Source organism: Fistularia commersonii, chromosome 19, assembly GCF_037954325.1.
Source record: "Fistularia commersonii isolate RoL2024-O1a breed Wild chromosome 19, RoL_Fcom_v1.0, whole genome shotgun sequence".
NCBI classification, from domain to species: domain Eukaryota; kingdom Metazoa; phylum Chordata; class Actinopteri; order Syngnathiformes; family Fistulariidae; genus Fistularia; species Fistularia commersonii.
This window is the reverse complement of record NC_141302.1, coordinates 2,316,590-2,342,471: the sequence shown is the minus strand read 5'-3', so window position 1 is coordinate 2,342,471 and position 25,882 is coordinate 2,316,590. Positions and strand designations below refer to the sequence as shown.

The following is a 25,882-nucleotide window of genomic DNA, read 5'->3' as shown; positions in this document are numbered from 1 at the left end:
GAAGAGTACTACAGATGCAGTATTTGCGTTGAGAATGCTAATAGAAAAGTACAGAGAAGGCCGGAGGGAGTTGCACTGCGTTTTTGTAGACCTAGAAAAAGCATATGACAGGGTGCCAAGAGAGGAGCTCTGGTATTGTATGAGGAAGTCTGGAGTGGCAGAGAAGTATGTTGGACTGGTGCAGGACATGTATGCTAGCTGTGAGACACTGGTACGGTGTGCTGTAGGGGTAACAGAGAAGTTCAAGGTGGAGGTGGGACTCCATCAGGGATCAGCTCTGAGCCCCTTCTTGTTCGCAATGGTGATGGATAGGCTGACAGATGAGGTTAGACAGGAATCCCCATGGACCATGATGTTTGCAGATGACATTGTGATCTGTAGTGAGAGCAGAAAACAGGTAGAGGAAAATCTAGAGAGGTGGAGGTATGCTCTGGAAAGGAGAGGAATGAAAGTTAGTCGCAGCAAGACAGAATATATGTGTGTGAATGAGAGGAACTCGGGTGGAGCAGTGAGGCTACAGGGAGTGGAGATCAAGAAGCTGGAGGATCTCAGGTACTTAGGGTCAACAGTCCAGAGCAACGGAGAGTGTGGAAAAGAGGTGAAGAGACGGGTCCAAGCAGGTTGGAATGGGTGGAGAAAAGTGTCAAATGACGTCAGGAATTAGCGGCACAATTAGCGATGGTAGACGGCGAAACTGGACAACAGAAATGGAGGAAAGATAGCTTCGCTAACAATCGCTAACAACGTTCAACGCGAGCAGCACGGCGCTCCTTTAGCTCAAAATCCGACACAATTGTGATCTTGATGTCTGGAGGGGGCGGAGCTACGCGCCGTTGTAAGCGATTCTGATCAGCGGTTCTAATCTCCTGATTAGATTTTGTAAACTGGGTTAGCTTTAAGTCCTTTAGCTTTAGGGGTGTAAATACATCCCGGATCCTCCTGTTTAGGTGTAATCCAGTTATTCCGCCGTTGCTAGGATACGCAGGAGAAGGCGTCCTCGTTCCCAGGCTCTTCTGGCTCCCGAGCAGGACCTCCTGACCCACGTTTCAGCTAGCGGCTAATCGCTACAAATCGCCAAATCGCTAATGATGTCACTTCCTTGAAGGGCTTCCCCCGAGCATCGCCACGGAAACACGGCGGTTCTGAACGCGGCAGGTCAACCTCTCCACCGACCTCCTCCTCCACCTTCACGTCCTCCACACAGGCGTGGGGGGAGCCAATCACAGATGTTAGAGGCGGAGCTTAACCCGGACCGGTGGCCTGTCAATCACAGGGTCACCTGTCAATCACAGGGTCACCTGTCAATCACAGGGCAACAATCACAGCTGCTTGTGCACTGGAGACAGAAGAACATGGAGAACCAAGGAAGGAGAGCATTGAGAGCCTAAGGAGGAGAACATGGAGAACCCAGGAAGGGGAACATGGAGAACCAAAGGAGGAGAACATGGAGAATCCTGGAAGCAGAACATGGAGAACCAAAGGAGGAGAACATGGAGATCCCAGTCAGGAGAGCATTGAGAATCCAGGAGGGAGAACATGGAGAACCAAGGAAGCTAGAACATGGGGAACCCAAGGAGGAGAATGTGGTTAATCCTGGAAGCAGAACATGGAGAACCAGAGGAGGAGAACATGGAGAACGAAAGGAGGAGAACATGGAGAATCCTGGAAGCGGAACATGGAGAACCAAAGGAGGAGAACATGGAGAACCAGAGAAAGAGAACATGGAGAACCAAAGGAGGAGAACATGGAGAACCAAAGGAGGAGAACATGGAGAACCAGAGAAAGAGAACATGGAGAACCAAAGGAGGAGAACATGGAGAACCAAAGGAGGAGAACATGGAGAACCAAAGGTAGAGAACATGGAGAACCAGAGAAAGAGAACATGGAGAACCAAAGGAGGAAAACATGGAGAACCCAAGGAGGAGAACATGGAGAACCAGAGAAAGAGAACATGGAGAACCCAAGGAGGAGAACATGGAGAACCAAAGGAGGAGAACATGGAGAACCAAAGGAGGAGAACATGGAGAACCCAAGGCAGCTGGAACATGTGAAGAACCCAGAGCGGAGAACATGAAGAACCCGTCCAGAATCCAACCAGTGACCTTCTTGCTGTGAGGCATCGCCCTCCACACACTCTGTCTGGTGCTATATTCAGTGGAGATGAAAACATGTGTGTCTGGTGTGTGTGTGTGTGTGTGTCTGGTGTGTGTGTGTGTGTGTGTGTGTGTGAACACAATGTACAGAACCGGGGCTCGACCTCTCTTTTCTTTTCTTCCCTTTCAGTTTTCTTCTTCACGTCGGGCTTCCTGTTCCCTCCTCGGCCAGAAAGACCAACGCAGAAAGAGAGAAACTCAAAACGCCGGCGAAAAAAAAAGAAAAACCTTCTGAAAAATCTCTCAGGCTTTCCGAGGCAGAAGAACGAAGAACGCTGGGAAAACTAGACGGCGGTGAAAAGAGGAGGAGGAGGAGGTGGAGGTGGAGGGAACGAAGCTCTTGGAGAGATGGATGGGAAAGGAGAGCAGCGGTGACCATGATGGAAACCAGATGTGGAGAAGAAAACTGATAGAGGAGAGAAGAGACGGAGCTCATAGGAGGAGACAGGATGGAGGGATGGAGGAGGAGGGAGAAGAAGAAGAAGAAGAAGAAGAAGAAGAAGAGGAGGAGGAGGAGGAGGAGGAGAAAAAGGAAGAGGTGGAAAAAGATGAAGAAGAGGAAGAGGAGAAAGAAGAAGAGGAAGAAGAAGAAGAGGAAGAAGAAGAAGAAGAAGAAGAAGAAGAAGAAGAAGAAGAAGAAGAAGAAGAAGGAGAAGAAGAAGAAGAGGAGGAGGAGAAAAAGGAAGAGGTGGAAGAAGATGAAGAAGAGGAAGAAGAAAAAGAAGAGGAAGAAGAAGAAGCAGAGGCAGAAGAAGAAGAGGAAGAAGATGAAGAGGAGTCGGATGAAGAAAAGTCGAAAAAGGAAGAAGTAAAAGAGGAAGAAGAAGAAGAAGGAGCAGAAGAAGAAGAGGAGGAGGAGGAGAAAAAGGAAGAGGTTGAAGAAGATGAAGAAGAGGAAGAGGAGAAAGAAGAAGAGGAAGAAGAAGAGGAGGAGGAAAAAAGGGAAGAAGAGGTAGAAGAAGAGGATGAAGATGAAGAGGAAGAAAAGGAAGAAGAAAAAGAAGAGGAAGAGGGTGAAGAAAAGAAGAAAAGGGAAGAAGAAGAAGAAGAAGAAGCAGAGGCAGAAGAAGAAGAGGAAGAAGAAGAGGATGAAGATGAAGAGGAGTCGGATGAAGAAAAGTCGAAAACGGAAGAAGTAAAAGAGCAGAAGGAGCAGAAGAAGAAAAAGAAGAGGAAGAAGAAGAGGAAGAGGAGGAGGAAGAGAAAAAGGAAGAGGAAGAAGAAAACGAAGAAGAAGAAGAAGAAGAGGAGGAGGAAAAAAGGGAAGAAGAGGTAGAAGAAGAGGAGGAAGAAGAAAAAAAGGAAGAAGAAAAAGAAGACGAAGAGGGTGAAGAAAAGAAGAAAAGGGAAGAAGAAGAAGAAGTAAAAGAAGAAGAAGAAGAAGAAGAGGCAGAAGAAGAAGAGGATGAAGATGTAGAGGAGTCGGATGAAGAAAAGTCGAAAAAGGAAGAACAAGAAGAAGAAGAGGAAGAGGAAGAGGAAGTAGAGGAAGAGGGTGAACAAAAGAAGAAAAGGGGAGAAGAAGAAAAAGAAGAGGAATAACAAGAAGAAGAAGAGGAGGAGGAAGAGGATGAAGAAAAGTAGAAAAGGGAAGAAGTAAAAGTGGAAGAAGAAGAAGAAGAAGAAGAAGAAGAAGAAGAAGAAGAAGAAGAAGAAGAAGAAGAAGAAGAAGAGAATGACGAGGAGGAAGAGAAGGGGGAAGAGGAGGAGGACTCTGGATCTATTTTTTCTGTAAGATCTTCAACCAACCCCAGTGGGAGGCTGGCACACGATTCTTCAATCTTGGAAAAAATTATATTTATCAGTGATTTGCACTTCAAACGTATTTTTCATTGAACTTCCCCAGATTTTAGTTTGTTTTTATTCTGGATTTTCACATTTGCTGTTCGAATACCAAAAGGAGACGTGCGGTGAGGCAGCCGACGGTTGAGCCTCTACGAAGATTGCGCATTGACGGCTGACTGCTAGCATGCTATAACGCTAAGATCGGATCGCTGTCGCTATTAAAATGTTTCAACACTTTTGCTAGATGAACTACATTTCCAATTTCGTCAACAACTGTATGTGTGTTACTAGTTTCTTCTGCTGAGCGATCAGAAAACAACTGCCAAGAGCCACTAGGTGAGGCAGGCAGGCCTCCTGCCTCACCTCAGAGGTGAACCTGATTCCGCTTGCAGCTCCTCGGCTACAGAATACAGCAACAGCAGGCTAGAGTTAGCACGGCAAGTTTATTTCTTCCTCTTCTCACTTTCAAAAACAAAATAAGCTGCTTTGTAGAGTTCATTAATTGATGTATATAAAAAAAATATATATACATATAATAGTGTAGTAGTATGTACGTGTATAGCGCAATTTCCAGACTATAAGCTACTTTTTTCCCACGCTTTGAACACTGTAGCTAAAACAACAATGCAGCTAGTTTGTGGATTTTTTTTAGGCTAACAGCTTTAGCCACCAAAACATTTAGCCTCGTCACATCGGACCATTTAAATTAGCCTGAAATTCTGTGGCCAGCGAGCCTAGCACTAGCGATCCTTATGTTATTTATTATCAATAAAAAAAATTAAAAAATTAAAATAAAAAAAAAATGTAAAAACAACAAATTAAAAGATAAAGGAATAAAAATAAATTCTTCAGCCATGTTACAGGCACTGTTCAGAGAAAAAAAGCATTTCCAGTATGTTTTTGTGGATGTTACCAGTATGTATTGAATTAAAAGTTAAATTAAAGTAAACTAAAATAAGTCACTTTGGATAAAAGTGAGAGAGTATTTGCTGCTGTCAGAAGTATTCGAGGGTCATCTGACCTTGAAGTAAGGCAGAAATTTGAATTTCTCCTCAAATAAAATTGGAATAATTCTATAACTTTTAAAGATTACTGAGTTAGAAAACCGTGATTTTGGCAAAAAAAAACCCATCATGGCCGTGAAATCGTTCAGGAAAAAAAGAAAAGAAAAGAAAATGATGAAAGAAAAGAAAAGAAAAGAAAAGAAAAGAAAAGAAAAGAAAAGAAAAATTGAAGTGCTAAATAAGAAAACGTTTACAGGAAATCAAGCCCGAACTAAAATTGGGGCATCGAAAGAGGAAATGAAAGAAAATATAAAAAAACATGTAAGCCTCATAAAGGCTTCCTGAGGCTTCTGCCAGGATATTATTTATTTTTTATTATTAGATTTTTAATAATTATTTATTATTTGTTTTTTTTGTTTGTTTTTTTTAATTATTTTATTATTATTATTTTTTATTTTTGTTTTTTAATAGTTATTATTATCTATTAATTATTTTTTATTATTTTTATTGTATGTTTTTTAATCATTGTTTATTTTTGTTTTTTAATTATCATTTATAATTTATTTTTTCATTATCATTATTATTTGGTTTTTATTATTGTTTATTAACTATTTTTTATAATGATTTATTGTCTGTTTTAATTATTATTATTTATTATTTGTTTTTTAATAACTATTTATTGACTGTTTTATGATAATTTATCAACTGTTTTTTATTATTATTTATTATTTGTTTTAAGTATTATTATTATTTATTATTTGTTTTTTAATAATCATTTATTAACTGTTTTTATTATTATTTATTAACTGTTTTTTATTCGTTTTTTTTTTTTATCATTTGTTTTTTCATTACTATAATTATTATTTTTTTAATGTATTTTGTATTATTTGTTTTTTTGGCGGTCCGGTTGCTATGCTAAGGCCGCCACTTTCCCAAAGCGCGGTAAAAAACACGTTCCTCCAGCTCGCCGTCCATGTGCCTCCTCTCTCCTCTGCCCTCCATCCTTCCTCCTCCTCTTTCTCCTGCTCCCATGTGGAAAATGTGGCATCACAAGAAAATAAAAAACCCGCCGCCGCCGCTCCCGTTGGCGTCCAAGTGTCCCGAAATAAAGAGCGAGTCGTTCCTCCTCTTTTACCTCCTGGCTTCTTCTCTGCTGCTGCCAGAGCTGCTCCACCCTGACCTCGGCTTCCACTGGACGCTGCTAGCTTCTTTTACTGTGTGTGTGTGTGTGTGTGTGTGTGTGTGTGTGTGTGTGTGTGTCACGTGTCAGAACGTCACAGCGGCGTTGTAAACAAAAGCCCGGGAGAGATCCCGGGGCTCCCCTCTTCTTATTCCGCTTTTTCTACCGCTTTTTTTGTCTTCTTCCTCTTTTTGGTCGGGGTTTTTCCTCTTTTTTATTTTCCTCTGGGCTATTTTTAATTTTTTTTTGTTAAATTATGTTTAGTAATGTCTTTATTATTTATTTTTTATAATTTATTATAATTATGTTATTATGTTATTCATTTACATATTCATTTATCTCTGTTTCATTATCTATCTGTATTCTATTTATCCATTCATCATTTTATGTATTTATTCATCTCTCTATTTATTTATCTATGTATTTATGCTTGTTTATTTATTTACCCTTTTATGTACTTATTCATCCATCGGTTTATGTAACTATCTGTTTATTTTGTCAGTTTTATATCTATTTATCCATTAATCCTTTTATGTATTTATTAATCTATCTGTTAATTTATTTATCTATTTATTTTGATTTATGTATTTATTAATTATTTTTTATGTATTTATTTATATGTCTTTTTATTGAACTATTTATCTGTTTATTTTGTGAGTTTTATATTTATCCATTTCTCCTTTTATGTATTTGATTATCTATCTGTTTATTTATTTATGTTTGTTTATCCCATTATGTATTTATTTTTGATTCTTCAAAGAATTTCAATCATTTTTCAAATTAATTGGAAATAATCGCATGACCTGTTTGTTGTCATTTTTATTTTTCTATTTTTTTCAAAGCTATTTCCACGCTCACCGTTTTTGTCTTTGCCAACATCCACATGTTGTTTCTGATTCATTATTTTGATTTATCATTTTAATTTACTATCACATTATACGCCCCTCAACCCGTTCAGGTCATTTCAGTAGAGGGAGAGGGAAAATTAAAATTATTAAATGTAATTTTGTTTCTTTTTTTTTTTCTTTTTGCTCGGTTCGTTAATTAAAAATCATTTTATTTAATTTTTTCCCCCCCAAAAAAACAATCGCACTGTCACAGTGAGGAACTGATGCACGATATGGCGAATATTAAAAATGAGATAAAATAAAAAAAAAAATAATCAGGAAGCGATGCTTTTCCAGCTTCACATCTGGAACCGAACCGCTCAGGATAAATAAAACCATTCAGGAAAGTACATGTCTGGTCTTTCCCAGGAGGGGGGGGGGAGCGGGTGAAAGTTTACTTGATGTTATGTTTATTTTTTTTGAATTATTTCTTTAACTTTAAGCGATAACGGAAACAAAGGGAGGTTGTCGGACTCACCATGATTCCTGCTCAGTCCACTGCTCCTCTCCTGGATTCTCCTCTTCCTCCTCCCAGCATTATCCGGGACAGAGAAACAGAAGAACTTTCCTTCTTCTTCTACTTCTTCTTCTTCTACTTCTTCTTTGTCAGATCCTCCGAGCGCCCTGTGAGATCACCGAGAAGGGAGAGGAGGGAGAAAAAAAAAAGAAAAAAAAAAAAAAAAAAAGAAAAGAAAAAAGTTCTCCCCTTCCCGTCGCCGCTTCGTTTCCCAGCCTGGGAATGTCCCGCTGCCCCCTCCCCCTTCCTCCTCCCTTCAGCCGACAAGAGCTCCACAGTCCCCTCTTTGCGCTCAGACTTTCCATTTTGTTTTGTTTTTTTATTTAAATTTTTTTTTTATTATTATTATTTATTATTAGTAAAAAATATAAAAAAAAAAAAAAAATTATTATGAGTTTTTTTTTTTTAATTATTTAAATTTTTTTTTTTTAAAAACAACCAAAAAATGTGTTTTTCCAACAGACGATTGGATGCTCGTCGTTCATTATCAACTCGTTTTATGGTATTCAGTTTTTTTTTTATTAACTAAAAAAATAAATAAATAAATAACCCTTTTTAGTTTAAAAAAACTGCAATTTTTTTTAGATGGAAAAATGAACCCTCATTTCTTTATTTATTCAATTTTTGTGTTTTTTGTTTTTTTAGTTTACATTTTTTTTCCCACGGAAGAATGGACCCTCATCTCTCATTATCTAATTTTTCATAATTTTTATAATCATTTTTGTGTTGGTATTTTGATTAAGAACACATTTTTTTAATTTTTTTTTTTTTTTTTTTTAATGTTGATGTTCTTTTTAGGTTTTATTTTTTTCAGACAAAAGAATGGCCCCTCGTCTTGGATTATTTTCTCAATATTTGTGTTTTTTGTTTTTTGCTTTAAAAAATACTTTTTTGTTTTTTTTTAATTAAAAAAAAACATTCAGACAGAATAATGGATCCTCATCTTTCATTATCTACTCATTTTTTGTTGCTATTTTTTTAAATAAAAAAATACCCCAAAAAAACATATACGTTTGTTTTTTTAGTTTAAAAAACAGCCGTTTTATTCGGATAGAAGAATGGACTCTCATCCTTCATTATCTATTCATTTTTTGTTGTTTTTGTGTTTTTTTAAATGAAGAAAGTACCTCCAAAAGAACATTTTTTGTTGTTTTTTGATTTTAAAAGAACAATCAAAAATAGTTGTTTTTTTTTATCAGACGGTAGAAAAGACCCTCACCTTTCAATATCTATTCATTATTTGTTGTTTTTTTGAATTTAACTTTTACTAAAAAATCACCAAAAAAAAGATGTTTTTATTTTATTTTATTCAAAAACAACAACAATAAATGAAAGTATAATGAAAGACGAGGGCCCGTTGACCCTGAAATCGTCAAATGACGTTTCGGAGGCTCGACGGCGTCCAGACAGGAAAGGGTTTGCTGGGGAACGACAGAAGGCGGAGGAAAGAAAAAGGGGAGGAGGATCGCAGACGAGTCGGGCTGAGATCGGATTGGATGAGACGGGACGGGTTACGCTGAGATGATCTTGAGAAAGATGGGGAAAGGTCACGACGGGACAAACTATGGTAAGATAAGATAAGTTAGACTTAGGTGAGACAGGATAAGGCAGGCTAGACTGAGATAAACAACGATGAAGCCGGATAAACTAAGCCAGGATAAAGTCAACTGGACTAAGACAGGATAAATTAAAACAGGATTAGGTAAGAGCAGTTAAACCAAGATTAGTTCATTTAAGTTTCGACAGGATAAGCTAGGAAAAGCTAATCAAAGCTGGTCTTAATTGGTGCAAAATAAACTAAGATGAGATGAGATGAAACGGGATAAGCGAAGCTAAGCTAGGCTGAGATGAGTTAAGATGAGTTGAGTTACGTTAAGATAGGATAAGCTGGGTTAAACTAATCAATGCTAATTTAAATGATTCCAAAACAACTAAGATGAAATAAGATGAGATGAAACAGGATAAGTGAAGCAAAGCTGAACTAAGTTAAGTGGAGTTGAGCTAGTTTAAGACATGATAAGCTAGGTAAAGCTAATCAAAGCTAAATTGATCCAAACTAAACTACATTAAGATGAGATAAAACAGGATAAGCCAAGAGAAACTAAGCTGAACAAAGATAAGTTAAGTTACATTAAGAAATGATAAGCTAGGTAAAGCTAATCAAAGCTAAATTGATCCAAACTCAACTAAATTAAGATGAGATAAAACAGGAGAAACTAAGCTAAAAAACTAAACTAAGAGAAACTAAGCTGAACTAAGATAAGTTAAGTTTCATTAAGACAGGATAAGCTAGGTAAAGCTAATCAAAGCTAATTAAAATTATTCTAAAATAAACTAAGATGACATGAGATGAAACAGGATAAGCTAACGGAAGCTATGGTGAACAAAGAAAAGTTAAGCTGAGTTGTGTTAAAACAGGATAAGCTAGGTAAAGCTAATCAACGTTAGTCTGAACTGTTCCAAAATAAACAAAGAGAAGATGCAATGAGACAAAACCAGTTATGCTAAGCGAAGCTAAGCTGAACCAAGATAAGCTAAACTGAGATAAGTTAAAACAGGATAAGAAAAAGCTAATCCAAGCTAATCTAAATTCATCCAAACTAAATTACATTTGATAAGATAAGGGAAGCTAAGATAAACTACAACAAGACGGGCTAAGATTTAATTTAGGGGTTTTCAGCACCCGGAGTTGTGTAATAGTACACATGTGTGTGTGTGTGTGTGTGTGCATGTGAATACGACATAAATGAGAGATTTGGCAGGGACCCCCCCCCCCCCCGCATGCTAACGATGCCAGGCCACGGCGTCGGGGTGATTTCCAGAAACTCCGCCCACCGTCGCATCTGGTAGAATTAAACATCTGTTTTCTCATGCCTCCCCCTCCCAAAACCCCCAAACCCCCCCAGGAGCAAAATGGATCTAATGTGTGAAGTGCGGGGAGGTCCCGCCAGCTGAGGCCGTCGCCAGAAAACAGCCCTTAAATTTAATGGGTTCTTCTAGCGTCTCCGCCCAGTCTCAGGATAATCTGCTTTTTGTTTGTTTTGTTTTTTTTTTTTTTTGTTTTTTTTTTTTTGGAGGGGGTTTATGAGCCCTTGTAATTTTGACAAAACTAAAAGAAAAAAAAGGAAAATTAAAAACCAGATGTCGCTCTTTTGTTTGCTTTTTTTTTCTAATGTTATGTAAATCTAAAAAAAAAAAAAAAAAACAACAACGGTTTCCAAACAACTGTTTTTAGTTTGACGTATTGCACGAGAAATAAAATAAAAAATAAATAAAATTGAATACAAACCATTAAAACCAAACGTTTTCCATTAGTTTATGATCAGATTTAATTTTCATTTGGAAAATTTCTGTTGAGGACTAATTTTAATGGTGGTGGCGTCACAAAACTGGACACCGGAAGTGACGTAAAAAGGAAAAAAAGAATAATAGTTGTAGCTGAGCGCGGGAAGAAGCTGAAGTTTGCATCGCAGCTCAACAGCGACCTCTAGCGGCCGCTTTGCGCTACTACAACCACAGGGGAAATCCATTGACCCTCCAGAAACTTTTTAGCTCAGAGGCCACATTGACTTTTCAAATTTGATAGGCCACAAGATACGATACATATAAAAAAAAATTTAAAAAAAACGCATTTTTAAACGGTACATATGAGACTCGTCTGACATTTACTTTGAAAATAAAACCAGCTTGGTTTTGAAGGCTCTGGCGTTTGCTGGCATTTCATGGACAAACCAGTTTTTCCCTTGTAGCTTCACATCCAGCTCATTCGTGTGTGTGTGTGTGTGTGTGTGTGTTTGTGTGTGTTCACAGTAAAGGCTATTTTCAACCTTTTTTGGCTGCGGCACATTTATTACATTTACAAAATCCTGGGCCACACCACCAACCAAAATGACACGAACACAGTACATGCAATACATATAGTTAATAATATAGTTTTTAATGTATTAATACTCACTTTCTGTGAAACCTGAGGTTGTTTTGATTAACACATAATGGATATCCTGGCAGTGATGGTAGAAAATCACACACGAAGCTCTTGCTCAAGCTTTACAAGTTGGCAGTATTCATGTTTCTGCCCCAGTGTGGGACTTTTTTGATTAAGCTACGAGTTCAGCAACAAGGCAGCTAGCTTCGAGGGCTCTCTCGTTTACCTTTGTGGTTTGTCTCCAAAAAATGGCGCGTTTCTCATTGTTTGTACATAAGCGTTCAAAATAGTCCATCGGCTTGTTTGGAAGGGAAGGGTGTTTGGTTTGGAGGTGGCGTTTAAGCTTGCTTGGCACCGTGGCGCTATTGGATAGCTTCTCAACACACACCGAGCACGGCGGAGTCTGTGCTGTTGCGTCCTCATAACATTACATTCCAGTCATTTGGCAGACGCTTTTATCCAAAGCGACTTACAAAAAGTGCAATTCAGTCACCGAAGTACCAGTCGTCGGAAGTCAGAAGTGACCGCTCAACCAAGTAGCCATCTCAGAATCATATACATATATACCGTAATTTCTGGACGATAAGTTGCGACTTTTTTCACGTAAACAACGCTGCGGCTAATATATGGACATTTTTTGTGGGGGGGGGGCGGCGCTAACGAGCTTCAAGGCGCTAAAACGGTTATCTTCGTCACATCGGACCGATGAAATGACCGAGAAATTCTGAGTCCGTTCAACTTCGACACCGAAGAAGACGACTTTGATGGTTTTAGTGCGCAGGAGGAAGAACGAGATAGCGATCGGCTAGCCGGTGCGGCTTATATTGATGTGCGCTCAATAGTCCAGAAATTACGGTACATTCATTTCATCTTTTTTTTTTTTTTTTTAATTTGTTTTGTTCCGGGGGGGTTGGAGGCTAAGTGCGATCAGAAGGGTAGTGCTTGGTGAAGAGGTATGTTCTCAGCTCATGGCGGAAGATGGGTAGCGACCCCGCTGCTCTGAACTTTTTCGGGAGTTTGGAATGGGTGGAGAAAAGTGTCAGGGGTACGAAGTGATAGAAGACTATCAGCCAGAATGAAAGGAAAGGTGTACAAGACAGTGGTGAGACCAGTGACATGTATGCTCGAGAAAAAGGGACAATGACCAAAAGACAGGAGGCAGAACTAGAGGTTGCAGAGGTGAAGATGTTGAGGTTCTCTTTGGGAGTGACCAGGATGGAGAGGATCAGGAATGAGTCTATCAGAGGAACAGCACATGTTAGATGTTTTGGAGAGAAGGTCAGAGAAGCCAGACTGAGATGGTTGTGTCATGTACAGAGGAGGGATAGAGAATATATTAGTAGACGGATGCTGGAATTGGAGCTGCCAGGCAAGAGGTCTGGAGGAAGACCAAAGACAAGATTTATGGACGTAGTGAGAGAAGATATGAAGGTAGTTGGTGTGAGAGAGGAGGATCCAGAGAATAGGGTTAGATGGAGAAAGTTGACTCGCTGTGGCGACACCTGACGGGAAAAGCCGAAAGAAGAAGAAGAAGTTCCACCACTGAGGAGCCGAGACCGGTTGGATCGGCAGCCGGGGGCTCGGAGTGATGGGGTGGACGGTCGCCCAGAGGTGGCAGATCAGAGGGACGGTAAGGGACATGTAGCTCTACCATACCCTGGAGATAAGACCGGGCTGTCGCATTCACCACCTGGTAGTCGAGCACCAGGGTCTTGGACTTGATGCGGGAGGCTACCGGGAGCTTGCGTCGGGCCATAAGAAGGGGAGTGTATGGAAGAATTTGGGACGGTTGAACACCAGGCGGGCTGCCGCTTTCTGAAGAAGCTCCAGAAGCCTGATGGTCACCGCTGGGGCACCGGCAAGGAGGGAGTTGCGGTAGTCCAGACGAGAGATGACTAGCGCCTGGATGAGTATCTGCGCTGTATCCTCCGCGAGGAATCTGTGGATCTTCTTGATGATGTAGAGGAGGAATCTGCAGGAACATGCAACCGCTGCGACGTTTGCCGAGAACGACAGTTGGTTGTCTTGGACGGCACCCAGGTTTCTCACAGTTGTGGTCGGCCTTACCGAGGTGTTGTCGATGGTGACGGCCAGGTCTCTGCGGTGAAAGTTTCCCGGTGGAAGTGAACCCAAATTCACCTCGAGCTCACCGTCTTTTCTTTTTTCTTTTGTGCATCTGCGTCACTGTCACTCACTCGTCTTGCTGCGATTCCAAACAGCCGCTGTCGCGCAGCGCTAACGCTAACATTGACCTCTACGTCATCGCGCCAAAGACGTGACACTCAACGATTTCTCACGGCACACCGGTTGAAAATCACCGCTCCAAAAATGAAATAATCTCCTGTTTGAGCTCCAAAGTTCATTGACCGGCGGGCAGGAAGTGGCCCGCGGGCCGAGGTTTGCTCGCTCCTTCTCCAGAACCTGATTTTGTTTTGATAAGGGGAAGTTTTGGGGGCAAGAAGAGATAATAAAAGGCTCTGAATGAACCCACTGGAGAGTGTCTTTATCTCGTTTCACGAAACATGAAAAACAATGCGTCGGTCGAGCGACGGAAATTCGTCGATGCTGAAGGGCACAAGTGATTCAGCCAGCCTGAAGGAGAAGAACCAAGTGCATGCACATGCATGAACACACACACTAACACACCCAGAACCACACATTCATTGTTTCATCTATTAATCTTTGCGGTCTTGCTTTCAACTTCTGGCGCAGTCACAGATTTTCATTGCCTTTCGCTCTTCCGCTTCTCCTTAAAGAACTACAGCTATTAATAGTAGAAGATCGTGGAACATCTCGCATTCTGAGGACTTGTATCATGCCGGATCCGGGTCCTGGGATCAGCTTTTAGGACTCCGACACAACGGCGTAACTAGCAAGAGACACGAAATCCCCAAGGACCTGAGGGGAAAAGAAGAGGCTAAGGAAGAGGAGATATCCACTGAGTGTTCCTTGAGAATTCGATCATGTGTTTCACATCGAGGATTCGACCGTGAATCTAGCGGGCTTTCAGTTGGTGCGAGGGGACGGGAGTTGCAGCTACAGCGGTAAGAAAAAGGGAAGTGGAGTCACTGTTTACATTAACAACAAGCAGTGCGACCCTGGAACCGTTACGGTGAAATAGCGACACGGACATCGAACTGTTAGCGGTTACTGTTAGCATCCATATTTCTTTCCCAGAGAGTTTTCCCAGGCCATCGTTGTTGTTGTTTACATTCCTCTCATGGCTGATGTGATACAACGGACTCTGCAGCCCATTCCCCATGTAGCGATCACTGGAGACTTCAACCAGATTGGTATGCTTATGCTAATGCTAACGATATGCTAATTAGCATAACGACCCCCCCCCGCTTACACCTCTCCCATTGGTGAAGGAGCCCACATAACCTGGACCTGCCAAAAACCCTGGCAGTTACATTTGGAAACTTTCCATGGGTCACTAGAACTGAAGAAGCCTCTCAGGTGACGGGTGAAACATCTTCAAGTGAAGAAATTCAAGTCCAGTTGCCAAAACAAGGAGAGAACCAACCCTTCACAATTTTAACTGCTTTGTAGTCTTTAAGACCAGAGGGGATAAAACCCTTGATCTGCTGTATGCTAACATCCAAGAAGCATACAGCTCCATAGCTCCCCCTGCCTGGCCAGGACAGATCACAACCTGGTCCACCTGAAGCCTCTCTATATTCCTGCTGTCCAGAAGCAACCTGTGACCACCAGATTGGTACGAATGTGGTCACAGGAGGCTGAGGAGGCCCAACAGAGCTGCTTTGGGGTGACATTTTCCACGATGCACATGGAGAGGACATAGATGGACTTACAGATTGCATAACTGACTACATTAACTTCTGTAAAGATAGTGTACTCCCCACAGAAAAACATTTGTTGCTTCCCCAACGATAAACCATGCGTGACAAAGGACATAAAGGCAAAACTGAACAGGAAAAATTTGGCATTTGGGAAAAGTGACAAAAAGATGGTGCTAATCGAACTGCAGGAACAGATTGCTGTGTGTAAGGAATCGTGCAGGAGGTGCTGGAAGAGCAAACTCCAACAAAATAACATGAGGGAGGTGTGGAGTGGTCTAGGAACCATCAGTGGCCATGAAAAAAGAGGGGCCAGGGAATGGAAGGAGACCTACAGGAGGTCAGTCACCTTCATCCAGGAAAGCCTGCAAGAGCCGACAGCCTCGTCCCTTGAGTGCTCAGAGGAGGTGCTACACAACTGTGTGGTGTTTTTCAGTATTTATTCACCCTGGTCAGGTGGGTGGATGCTCCACCAGTGGCCTGGATTGCTGACCACCTCACAGGCCTCCCACTGTATTTGAGGCTGCAGAAGATCGTGTCTGAAACCATCATGAGCAGCAAGATGGCACCACAGGGGACAGTCCTTGCTCCTTTCCTGTTCACACTCCACATCTTTGACTTCAGCTTCTGCTCATGATCCTGCCATCTGCAGAAGTTCTGACACGGCTCCGCCACCGTGGGCTGTATCCCTGGAGGCCAGGAGGCTGAGTACAAGAGTGTGGTGGACAGGTTTGTGGAGCGATCTGGACTAAACCACCTTCAACTCAACGTAACAAAGACGAAAGAGCCGGTGGTGGACTTTAGGAAACGGAGGACCGGTCCAAACCCCATGTCCATCAATGGGATTGATGTGGACATGATGGGTAAGTGCAAGTACCTGGGTGTCCATAGAGACAATAAACTAGACTGGATTAAAAACACAGATACTGTGTTTACAAGAAAGGTCAGACCCACCTGCTCTTTCTCAGAGACTCGGGACTTTCAACGTCTGCAGAGCAATGCTGATGTTTTCTCACACGGTGGTGTCCGGCGTCATCTTCTACTCTGTAGTGTGCTGGGCCGGTAGCCTGAAGGCAGCCGATGCTTACTGTCAATAAGCTCATCAGGAAGGCTGCTGTCTTCCTGGGAGTGAATTGCACTTGTTTGTTGGAGGTGTCTGAGAGGAGAATGCTGAAGAAGCTGTTCGGTATCAGGGACAACGCCTTTCACCCCTTGCATGCTATACTGAAGTCTTACCAAAGCACCTTCAGCCATAGACTGAGACCACAGAGGAGCACCACAGAACGCCACAGAAGGTCTTTCTTACCCATGGCCATCAAACTTTATCACTCCTTCCCTTTCTGCAAGAAGGAAACCTGACAGAAATAACATCAATATCATGTATCAAGTGAATGAATGTAATGTTGGAGCCTTCCAGCAAAAATAATTTCCTTCTAGATTAATTAATTTCTATTCCATTCTGTTCTATTCTATTCTATGTGTTCGTGCTCATCTGGTTATTGAGCATTGGTTACGGGCCATGCCCCGAGGCCAGGGTGCCGCCTGAGTCACCGCTGAACCTGCACTCAGAGTCACAGGGTCACCCGCTGTCATTGGAGAAGAGGCGGAGTTTGCCCTGGAGCAGCCACATAGCTACATATGGAGACATGCAATTATTGCCTTCTCCTTCATACGTCTCATAGAGACATACAACTACTGCCCCTATCCTTCACAAGTCACATAAAGGCATACAACTATTGCCCCTCTCCTTCACAAGTCACATAAAGGCATACAACTATTGCCCCTCTCCTTACAAGCCACATAGAGGCATACAACTATTGTCCCTCTCCTTACAAGCCACATAGAGGCATACAACTATTGCCCCTCTCCTTCACAAGTCACATAGAGGCATACAACTATTTTCCCTCTCATTTAAGTATTCACCCATTGACGCTCACATTGGAAGAGATCAGATTCAGGCACCGTGTCTGTTCAGTTTCCCTCCACAGAACCTGAGTCAGAGTTTATTTGATTATTATCATTAAAGTAAGCATAACAATAAAGATAAGTCTCAACAGGGCATAAACTGCGGCCGTCACCTGTCAATCACAGAGGTTTCGGGGAATCGAATGTACATATTTTGAGAAGATCCTTAAAAAACCGCAGCTGACTATGCGCACTTAAAATGCCTCCACGCCCTTGCTTCCTTTGAAAGCTGACAATCCTTTCATTCCAACCGTTCACATCTTCAACGAAAGGCTGCGGCGGTTACTTTAGATGGTAAGATTATCAAGCTGCATTGTAACCATTTGTAACGCTCCGTTTCTTTCAGTATCAACTATCACTAGACAGTTAATACACCGTAATAACATGGATACAGTAGAACATCGGCTCACGAATTTTATTAGTTCTTTGACTCCGTTAGCAAATTTAATCAATTAAAATCAATGTAAAACCCATTCATCCGTTCTCCAGACCCAAAATAGGGACTGCTTCCTTTTGAAACTTTTTATGGATTTATTTATGGCAAGAATACCGAAAGGAATCAAAGATAACCTTAATTATTCCTGTCTTTCTGGTGTTCTGTCTCTTCTTGCCAGCACTTGTACCTCGTTGATGCTAACGCTATCTCCACCTAGCTGTCTTTAATTCATTCAAGCTAACAGTCACTTTTCTACTTCTTCCAAAACTTGAGACATGTGCTTCGCTAACGTGGTCGCCCCTTTAGCCACGAAAGATGGTTTATTTAGCTATGTCATAGCGCTTGGCAACCCTACAACACCTTTAGCGATTATTTCCTTCTTCCTTCAGGTCGACTATAATCCTTAACTTCTTCTTAACACCACTGACACAAGCACTTTGGAATTTTTTCAGAGCCATAATGAGGGCAAGCGTACATAAAAAATATTTTAAAAGTAGAACACAACGATAAATGATGCAAACAACGCGACCACGCACATCTGCCGCTACGCTACATTGCGACGTTACATTCGAAAACTCCGTATTTGTTCGCGATTAGGGGCGTCATTAGGGGCTCTCACTGAGGATCATGACCTTTTGGTCATATGACCAAATGAAAACGGAGTTGACCTTCACCTTTGACCTCGAAGGTCAACTCCGTTTTATTTTCCAAGGCTAACCTCGCTAACCGGCCCGCAACTTTTGGCTGCCTGTCAGCGCAATGCTAACACAAACTAAGCCCAGAGCAAACAAGCAAATCCTTTCCTCTCAAACGCTCCGACTGTTTTCTTTGTTTCTCATCAGGAACAGAAAACCGTTAAATAACTTTGTTTGGCACGGGGTAATATATTTTTATAGCCATGTATTTAAGCTACTAATGACACCTCGGAAGTTGGCTGTGCTGTCGAAAACGGGTGTGTGTGCGCGTCTGTGTCGAAACCGAAAGCTTCATGTTGAGACAACAGTCTTCTGCGTTTGCGTTTTGTTTTGTTTTTTTACAATATACTGGCCCCTGAGGCGCTAACAAATGTGACTATCTAGCAAACATCCAGTTGTATTCGCATTAGCGCGGCGCGCTAATGCACAGGCGAAGAAAGTAGCAAATCCCGAAAAAAAAAAAGGCGTGTGTTCGCCAATGTGCCAAACATTTATTTAAAAGAAAAAGAGCAGATTAATCAAATCAACATCTCTAAATACATAGTGCAAAATAATAATAATAACAAAAATAATAACAACAATCATCAGAGGTCTATGAACTGATGGTTCATTTAATTGCATTTCTGACTAGCTCACACACACAATCAAGTCTCAGACACTCACCTGAGGATATCAGCCAGCGATGGCTTCATTGTAAGTGCACACACACACACACACACACACCCATTCATTCCCTGCACCATTTCAACATGGTCTTTCCTAAATTAAGAGTAGTCCAACCTGGCCGCTTTCATCGCTTACAACTCCGGGATAATCCGGGCTTAACTGTTCGACGGGCGTCTAGTGGCCATTTTCGTCACCAGGAGCAACAACAATAACAGGCACATTCAATTAAAACGTCTTCATTGTTCACTTCTTTTCAAACCCTTTGCCCCCACCCTGTGGTTTCCCCTCACTTCGGAATGTGCCGCGCCTCTAATTTCATCGTAGCGACGACAGACCCAGCGCCGCCATGGCGATCAGGATGGCTGGAGAAAGGGACAGAAGACGACGGGGGGGTTAAATGAATAACGGCTTGTTCAATTGTCATCCTGGCATCACATGGCGGAACCAGAAAATAAAAGTGGGGGCGATGGCTTACCCAGGGTTGTTGCCCGATGTGAAGAGATGGATGGAGCCGCCGAGGTTGTTGGCGGCAGGGTACTCAGGGTTGTCTGCATCGTGACAATTGTTTCCTCAGTGACATTCTCATCTGATACCGGGGGGGTACCTTCCTCTGGAGTCGGGGTACCTTCCTCTGGAGTCGGGGTACCTTCCTCTGGAGTAACAAAAATGTCGTTTGTGACCATTTCAGTCATCTCTGACATTAGCCCCGTGAAGTCGGTCGAAGGCGATGTCTGGGCAACGATGCCAACACACATCCAGGTCATCAAGAGAAAGAACGTGATCAGGACTGGGGTTCCAGCTGTAACATCTGCAGGGTGAAGGTAGGGGAGAGAAGAGGAACAGGAATGTCAGGCTCAGTAATGTCAGGCAGAACATCAGAACCAGCCAACACCCTTGGCGAGAACCAGCAAGAAGGCTGAACCATTAAAGGGTGTGTGTGTGTGTGTGTGATATGTTACCACACACCTCCCCTTTATTGTGTTATTAGCATTTTACAAATTATCGGAGTTTGGCCGGGCAGATAAATTAGAAAAAGAAAAAAAAAAATCGTGATTGTCTTTAAATCCATTTTTCTGTAAATGATTTAAGAGAAAATCAACTATATTGATCCCCATCGGGGAAATTCTTTTGTCACAGCAGCGTGACAGTTATAGTATCAATAAATACGAATATAAATAAAAGATTTATTCTTCAAATTAAATTCAACATAAAAGATTACACTCGGTCTTGGACTTGAATCGTTAATCTTCAAGGTCATAACCTTAACAGTAGCACAGTAAATGACTCGAGTATAACAAAGAAAATAAAGAAAAAAAGCCTTATATGTGAGATGAAAATCCAAAAAACCAACAGGTTCAAGCATAAATAGCGTCCGTTCACCCTACCTTTGAATCCGCCCATCTTTCTTTCAACTTGTCGTTCCTCTGCAGGCTTCTGAAGGCTTCTGAGCAGGTCCTTCTGTGCATGTCTGAATATCAAGCAGTGGTAAAAGGGAGAGGTGGGAGGTGGGAGGAGCCAGGTGATGAAGGGATGAGGAATGAGTGAAAAAAAACCAACAGCTCTGACGTCACGGCAGGTGGTTTTCTGAAGGGATGTTGTGCACATTTTGGGCCTCGGTTTGGGCACATCGACTTCCCGGAGCCCCGAGACTGATAGGAAGCCCACTTTTTCTTCCAGGATGCTTCCACCGCCAGTTGCAAACTGTTTTTTTTTTTTTTTTAAATGAATCAATCTGAAAAGTGACAGGAGCTCTGATTTTTTTTGGGTTTTTTTTTTAACTAGCATCTCTATTAGCTTGATCGGGAACGTCAGACGCCTTGGCCCACCCAGATACCGCTCGCCGCTACTGGCCCCGTTCCGTTGGCTACGAACGGATATCTTGACAAACAGCGAAGCAGCCAAACCGGTCGGGAAATCAGACGGGGGAACCGGTTTGTCAGTGTTGCCGCGCGACAATTTACCCATTGTCTTGTTGTGTTTCCAAACAATTTCCCCTGACTAGAAACCAGCGTAGCTGCACAGAGGATGCAACATGCAGGTGAATCTCAGATCCCGATCAAAAACAAAGCAACATCATTCAGAGCTTGATTTCGCTGTGTTGATGAAGTTGCCACGTCGACGGCCTCCTCGTCCTCGGAGGAGGACGCGGCAGAAGGTCGCACTCACCGATGGTCGCCAGAGCCAGGACGCGATGTTAGCACAACAGTTGTCGTCGGCTTATTTACAGGGATCTCCATGGATCACGGTGTTTGCAGACCACATTGTGATCTGCAGTGAGTGCAGGGAACAGGTTGAGGAACATCTAGAGAGGTGGAGGTATGCTCTGGAAAGAAGAGGAATGAAGGTTAGTTCCAGCAAGACAGAATATATGTGGGTGAGTGAAAGGAACCCAGGTGGAACGGTGAGGCTACAGGGAGTGGAGATCAAGAAGTTTGAGGATTTCAAGTACTTAGGGTCAACAGTCCAGAGCGTAGGAGAGTGTGGAAAAGAGGTGAAGAGACGGGTCCAAGCAGGTTGGAATGGGTGGAGAAAAGTGTCTGGGGGTACGAAGGGTTAAAAGACTTTCAGCCAGAATGAAGGGAAAGGTGGACAAGACAGTGGTGAGACCAGTGACATGTATGCTCTAGAAAAAGGGACAATGACCAAAAGACAGGAGGCAGAACTAGAGGTTGCAGAGATGAAGATGTTGAGGTTCTCTTTGGGAGTGACCAGGATGGAGAGGATCAGGAATGAGTCTTTCAGAGGACCAGCACATGTTAGATGTTTTGGAGAGAAGGTCAGAGAAGCCAGACTGAGATGGTTGGGTCATGTACAGAGGAAGGATAGTGAGTATATTGGCAGACGGATGCTGGCATTGGACCGAAGAGAAGATTCATGGAGATATAATAGAAAAGTACAGAGAAGGCCAGAGGGAGTTGCATTGCGTTTTCGTAGACCTAGAAAAAGCATATGACAGGGTGCCAAGAGAGGAGCTCTGGTATTGTATGAGGAAGTCTGGAGTGGCAGAGAAGTATGTTAGACTGGTGCAGGACATGTATGCTAGCTGTGAGACACTGGTACGGTGTGCTGTAGGGGTAACAGAGAAGTTCAAGGTGGAGGTGGGACTCCATCAGGGATCAGCTCTGAGCCCCTTCTTGTTCGCAATGGTGATGGATAGGCTGACAGATGAGGTTAGACAGGAATCCCCATGGACCATGATGTTTGCAGATGACATTGTGATCTGTAGTGAGAGCAGACAACAGGTAGAGGAAAATCTAGAGAGGTGGAGGTATGCTCTGGAAAGGAGAGGAATGAAAGTTAGTCGCAGCAAGACAGAATATATGTGTGTGAACGAGAGGAACTTGGGTGGAACGGTGAGGCTACGGGAGTGGAGATCAAGAAGCTGGAGGATTTCAGGTACTTAGGGTCAACAGTCCAGAGCAACGGACAGTGCGGAAAAGAGGTGAAGAGACGGGTCCAAGCAGGTTGGAATGGGTGGAGAAAAGTGTCAGTGGTACTATGTGATAGAAGACTATCGGCCAGAATAAAAGGAAAGGTGTACAAGACAGTGGTGAGACCAGCGATGATGTTTGGACTAGAAACTGTTCCAATGACCAAAAGACAGGAGACAGAACTAGAGGTTGCAGAAATGAAGATGTTGAGGTTCTCAACATCTCTTATGTTTTCAAGCCGTTCTCATGTCCCTTTGGTCCGTGCACGTGCGGGAAACCGTGCGCCCTCCCCCTCCGGGCATCCGACACGATTGGCACCCGAGCCCACGGGGCGCTAATCTTGCTAACAGCAAGTCCGACCCGAACATGAGAATGTTTGGTAACCCACTTTGCACGAACGCAAAACCTCACCTCGTCGGCGCCAACGGGACCGGCCAGACATGACGGCCCGTTTGCTGTAACCGTGGCAACCAAGGTACTTGGTACATCCCCCCCCCCACACACATTCATGTCAATCTACAGAGATCAACTAAAACGGTTCTGAAACAAAGATCCTATTTTTGTTGTAATAGATATGATCGTTCTGCCACCTTGTTTATAAAAAAGCATCCAGGAAGCTTCCTGTCACTCACACCTGGACTCGAAGGTTTCCAGTTGCAACGCCCTTAATTCTCGGCACACAAGCCAAGTTTTTTTTAGAAGCTGCGCTTGTCAACAATTAATCTCAGAACCACTAAAAACAAGCAAGATGACTTTTTTATATCGAATAAAACGTACAATAAACGCACAATGATACTCGATCTGCGTGTTTTGTTTATTTAAACAGCAACTTGGGAAAAACCCATTATCAGTTTCTGCCACATGACACCGATGCTCACAACATTTCAGCCATCGCTATGGACACGCTGCTAATTATTTATACACGACAAGGACGATGATGAATTTATTTATAAAGCGCTTTCCATCAAAGTGCTGTGCGAACAAAAAAGAAATAAGCCCGGGACACAAAGAAATTAAAAATTCATTCCTTCATTTATCCGAAGCCGGGGTCACGGGTGGGTTGGGGGGGTAAAAGTTTAAAAAAAAAAAAAAAAAAAAAATCCGCTCCAAAAAATAAAGAATTTATTTAACATCGAGTACAGAAATGCTCACATGACGTTTCGAGCAAATATAATCAGACGCTTCCCAGAAATACGTGCCGGCAAACACGTTATTCTGGCACCATTTTTAATTGGAACGATCATGTGATGTTTTTTTTTGTGCCTCTTGTTTAATTCTTTGTGTCGTTTTAACATTTTAACATCGAGAACAGATACTTATCACGATCTACATCCTTCAATTTTCTCAAAAATCGGCCTTGTGCCTTATAACTCCTGTTGATACGACCCATTCTATGTGGTACACTGCGCTCAAACGTCTATCAAAATGTTTTGGTTAGCGACCAAGCCGCTTGATTGGACCTTGGTCAGATGACTAGTTATGTGATGACTACTTCAGGTGTCCACTATCCAATCAGAGAACAGTAGTATGCTCACCTCGTGGCAGAATATTACTGTACATTTGTGTGCATGAGGACCCCCAAAACTGTCAAGAGACATGCTTACGAAGCGCAATTCAAACTCAAGGATGTCGGACACGCAGTAGATGAAGGGAACAGAACAGCCGTCAAAGAACTCAACATGAATGGAGGAAGTCATACATGGTCCGTAATATACGGTATGTACGAATATGGAACTTAACGTTCTTGATGGGAAGGTTTGAGCATACGATATAGAATATCGATGGCATACAAGGGAGGAAGAGCTAGACAGACAGAACAGACAAAACCTAGCAAGAACAACCCAAATTTTGGGGGTGGAGCTTATACCAGCTGTCATTGGGCGAAAGCAGGGGTTCACCCTGAACCGGTCGCTAGGCTACCACATGTATGTAGAGACATACAACCGTTCACGGGTCTGAGCAGGTCAGGGTCTCTACTGAACCGCCTGCATGGTTTTGGACTGTGGGAGGAACCTTGGAGAACATGGAGACTCCACAAAGAAAGGCCCTCTGTCTGGACCAACCAGAAGGCAGGAGGCGGGCCGATACTGGAGTCATGTGTTGTTTACTTTTGTTTGCATTCTGAACAATCTACAGGCGATGCGGATGAAAAGGAAATATTCCAAATTTATGGGTTAGGACTTCCGCGTCATGAATGGAAAGGGCAGATATGATCATGGGGATGTTTCTACAGTCTACAACTCCGGTGACGTCTTTGAGAAGATAGCCAAAGATAGCATCCTTTCAATGAAAACAATGAGATCCTTCGTTATCTAATGATCACTGTGCCGGCGCAGTAATTATCATCTGTCTTGGTCGAGACCAGGTGCATCATGAGCGTCCACGTGAAGTGACAATCTGGCCCGGTGGTTCCGCGTATCACGAAAAACAGCAGCGGATCAGGAAGGCAACCCCAGGCCTCACAGCAAAGGGCCTCTGAGGAGGGAAGGGCATTTAGCACAACACTGCTATCTTATCTGAGATGCTAAAGGCGTCGGTAGCCTATCGGTCGCCTCCTCTTCGACGTCCGTCTCGAAGGGGTGGTTTGCTCTAAAGGCCCTCTGGAAGGCTCAAAGGGCTAATTTGTTGAAAGATACCAAAGAAGTTGATTTTGGGACTACTCTCCCAAAAAGCTTTGTCTGGGAGCCATGGTTTGGGACTCGTCAGCGAGTCTTTAACAACCCAGGTCTGGGCCGTTTATTCACCTCCTCTAATTTTTCCTTCACGAGGCCAAGAAGTGACGTGAATGCAACGATGACGTCTGAGCCCCAAAGCGCTGTGACACCGGCTGGGGCGCATATTTGGAGACAAGAAGCAGATAGCCCGAGGGAGGCATCAGGAGAAAGGCAACACTGGTTACCACAGCTGAGCTTTTGTTTCTTTATCAGGTGAAATGAACCGAAGAGTCCGATATTCTCATTAATACTGCGGTAAATAGTGCTGAGGTACTCAGTATTTTTTACAGTTACTTCAGAAAAAAAAAGAAGGGCACAACGTTCACTTTAACATGCAGTGCATATGTTGCAGAATTTTGCTTTTTATACATGTGGAAGAAGCCATCGCTGAATAAAACTAATAATCAAACTAATTAAAAAAAGCTTATTTAACACTTTTTGTACAGTTGTTGAGGATAAAACTGACATTGCCAATAACTCATGGTCTCTGCGGCGACAGTCACTTTTGCCCCCAATTCAAATGAGACAAGAAAAAAAATCTCGTAAACACAATGACAAGATGTGGCAAAGCTGGATGGGGAGGCAAAGACAAAAGCACGGGTCAGAGATGCCGAGGTAGAACCAGTGGCCGTGATTGGCCTCACCCTTAACCTTCTTGCACTACGTAGTCCACGTTCTAAGGGACAGAACCCTGTGACTCTCAGAGGCAACAGAAAATTAGTGG

At 42.7% G+C, this 25,882-nt stretch overlaps 1 protein-coding gene and 1 long non-coding RNA gene across 5 annotated transcripts in view; both read right to left on the bottom strand.

Annotated features, from left to right (window-relative positions):
- arhgef40 (Rho guanine nucleotide exchange factor (GEF) 40) overlaps nt 1–7,713 on the bottom strand; it is a 43,862-nt gene extending 36,149 nt beyond the window's left edge. For 3 of the 4 annotated variants that reach the window (XM_086165643.1, XM_086165645.1, XM_086165642.1), the window contains exon 1: nt 7,488–7,713. In XM_086165643.1, the coding sequence (XP_086021769.1) occupies nt 7,488–7,490 (3 nt within the window). In that variant the 5' untranslated portion in view covers nt 7,491–7,713. The remainder of the gene's footprint in view (nt 1–7,487) is intronic. The other variant, XM_086165641.1, reaches the window with a different exon arrangement.
- Nucleotides 7,714–18,818: 11,105 nt separating this feature from the next.
- LOC147223395 (uncharacterized) lies at nt 18,819–20,497 on the bottom strand. Its single transcript, XR_015107566.1, has 3 exons — nt 20,399–20,497; nt 19,489–19,821; nt 18,819–19,375 (listed from the first exon to the last, which is right to left on the bottom strand). It is a non-coding gene; the product is annotated as an uncharacterized LOC147223395 (long non-coding RNA).
- Nucleotides 20,498–25,882: the final 5,385 nt, after the last annotated feature.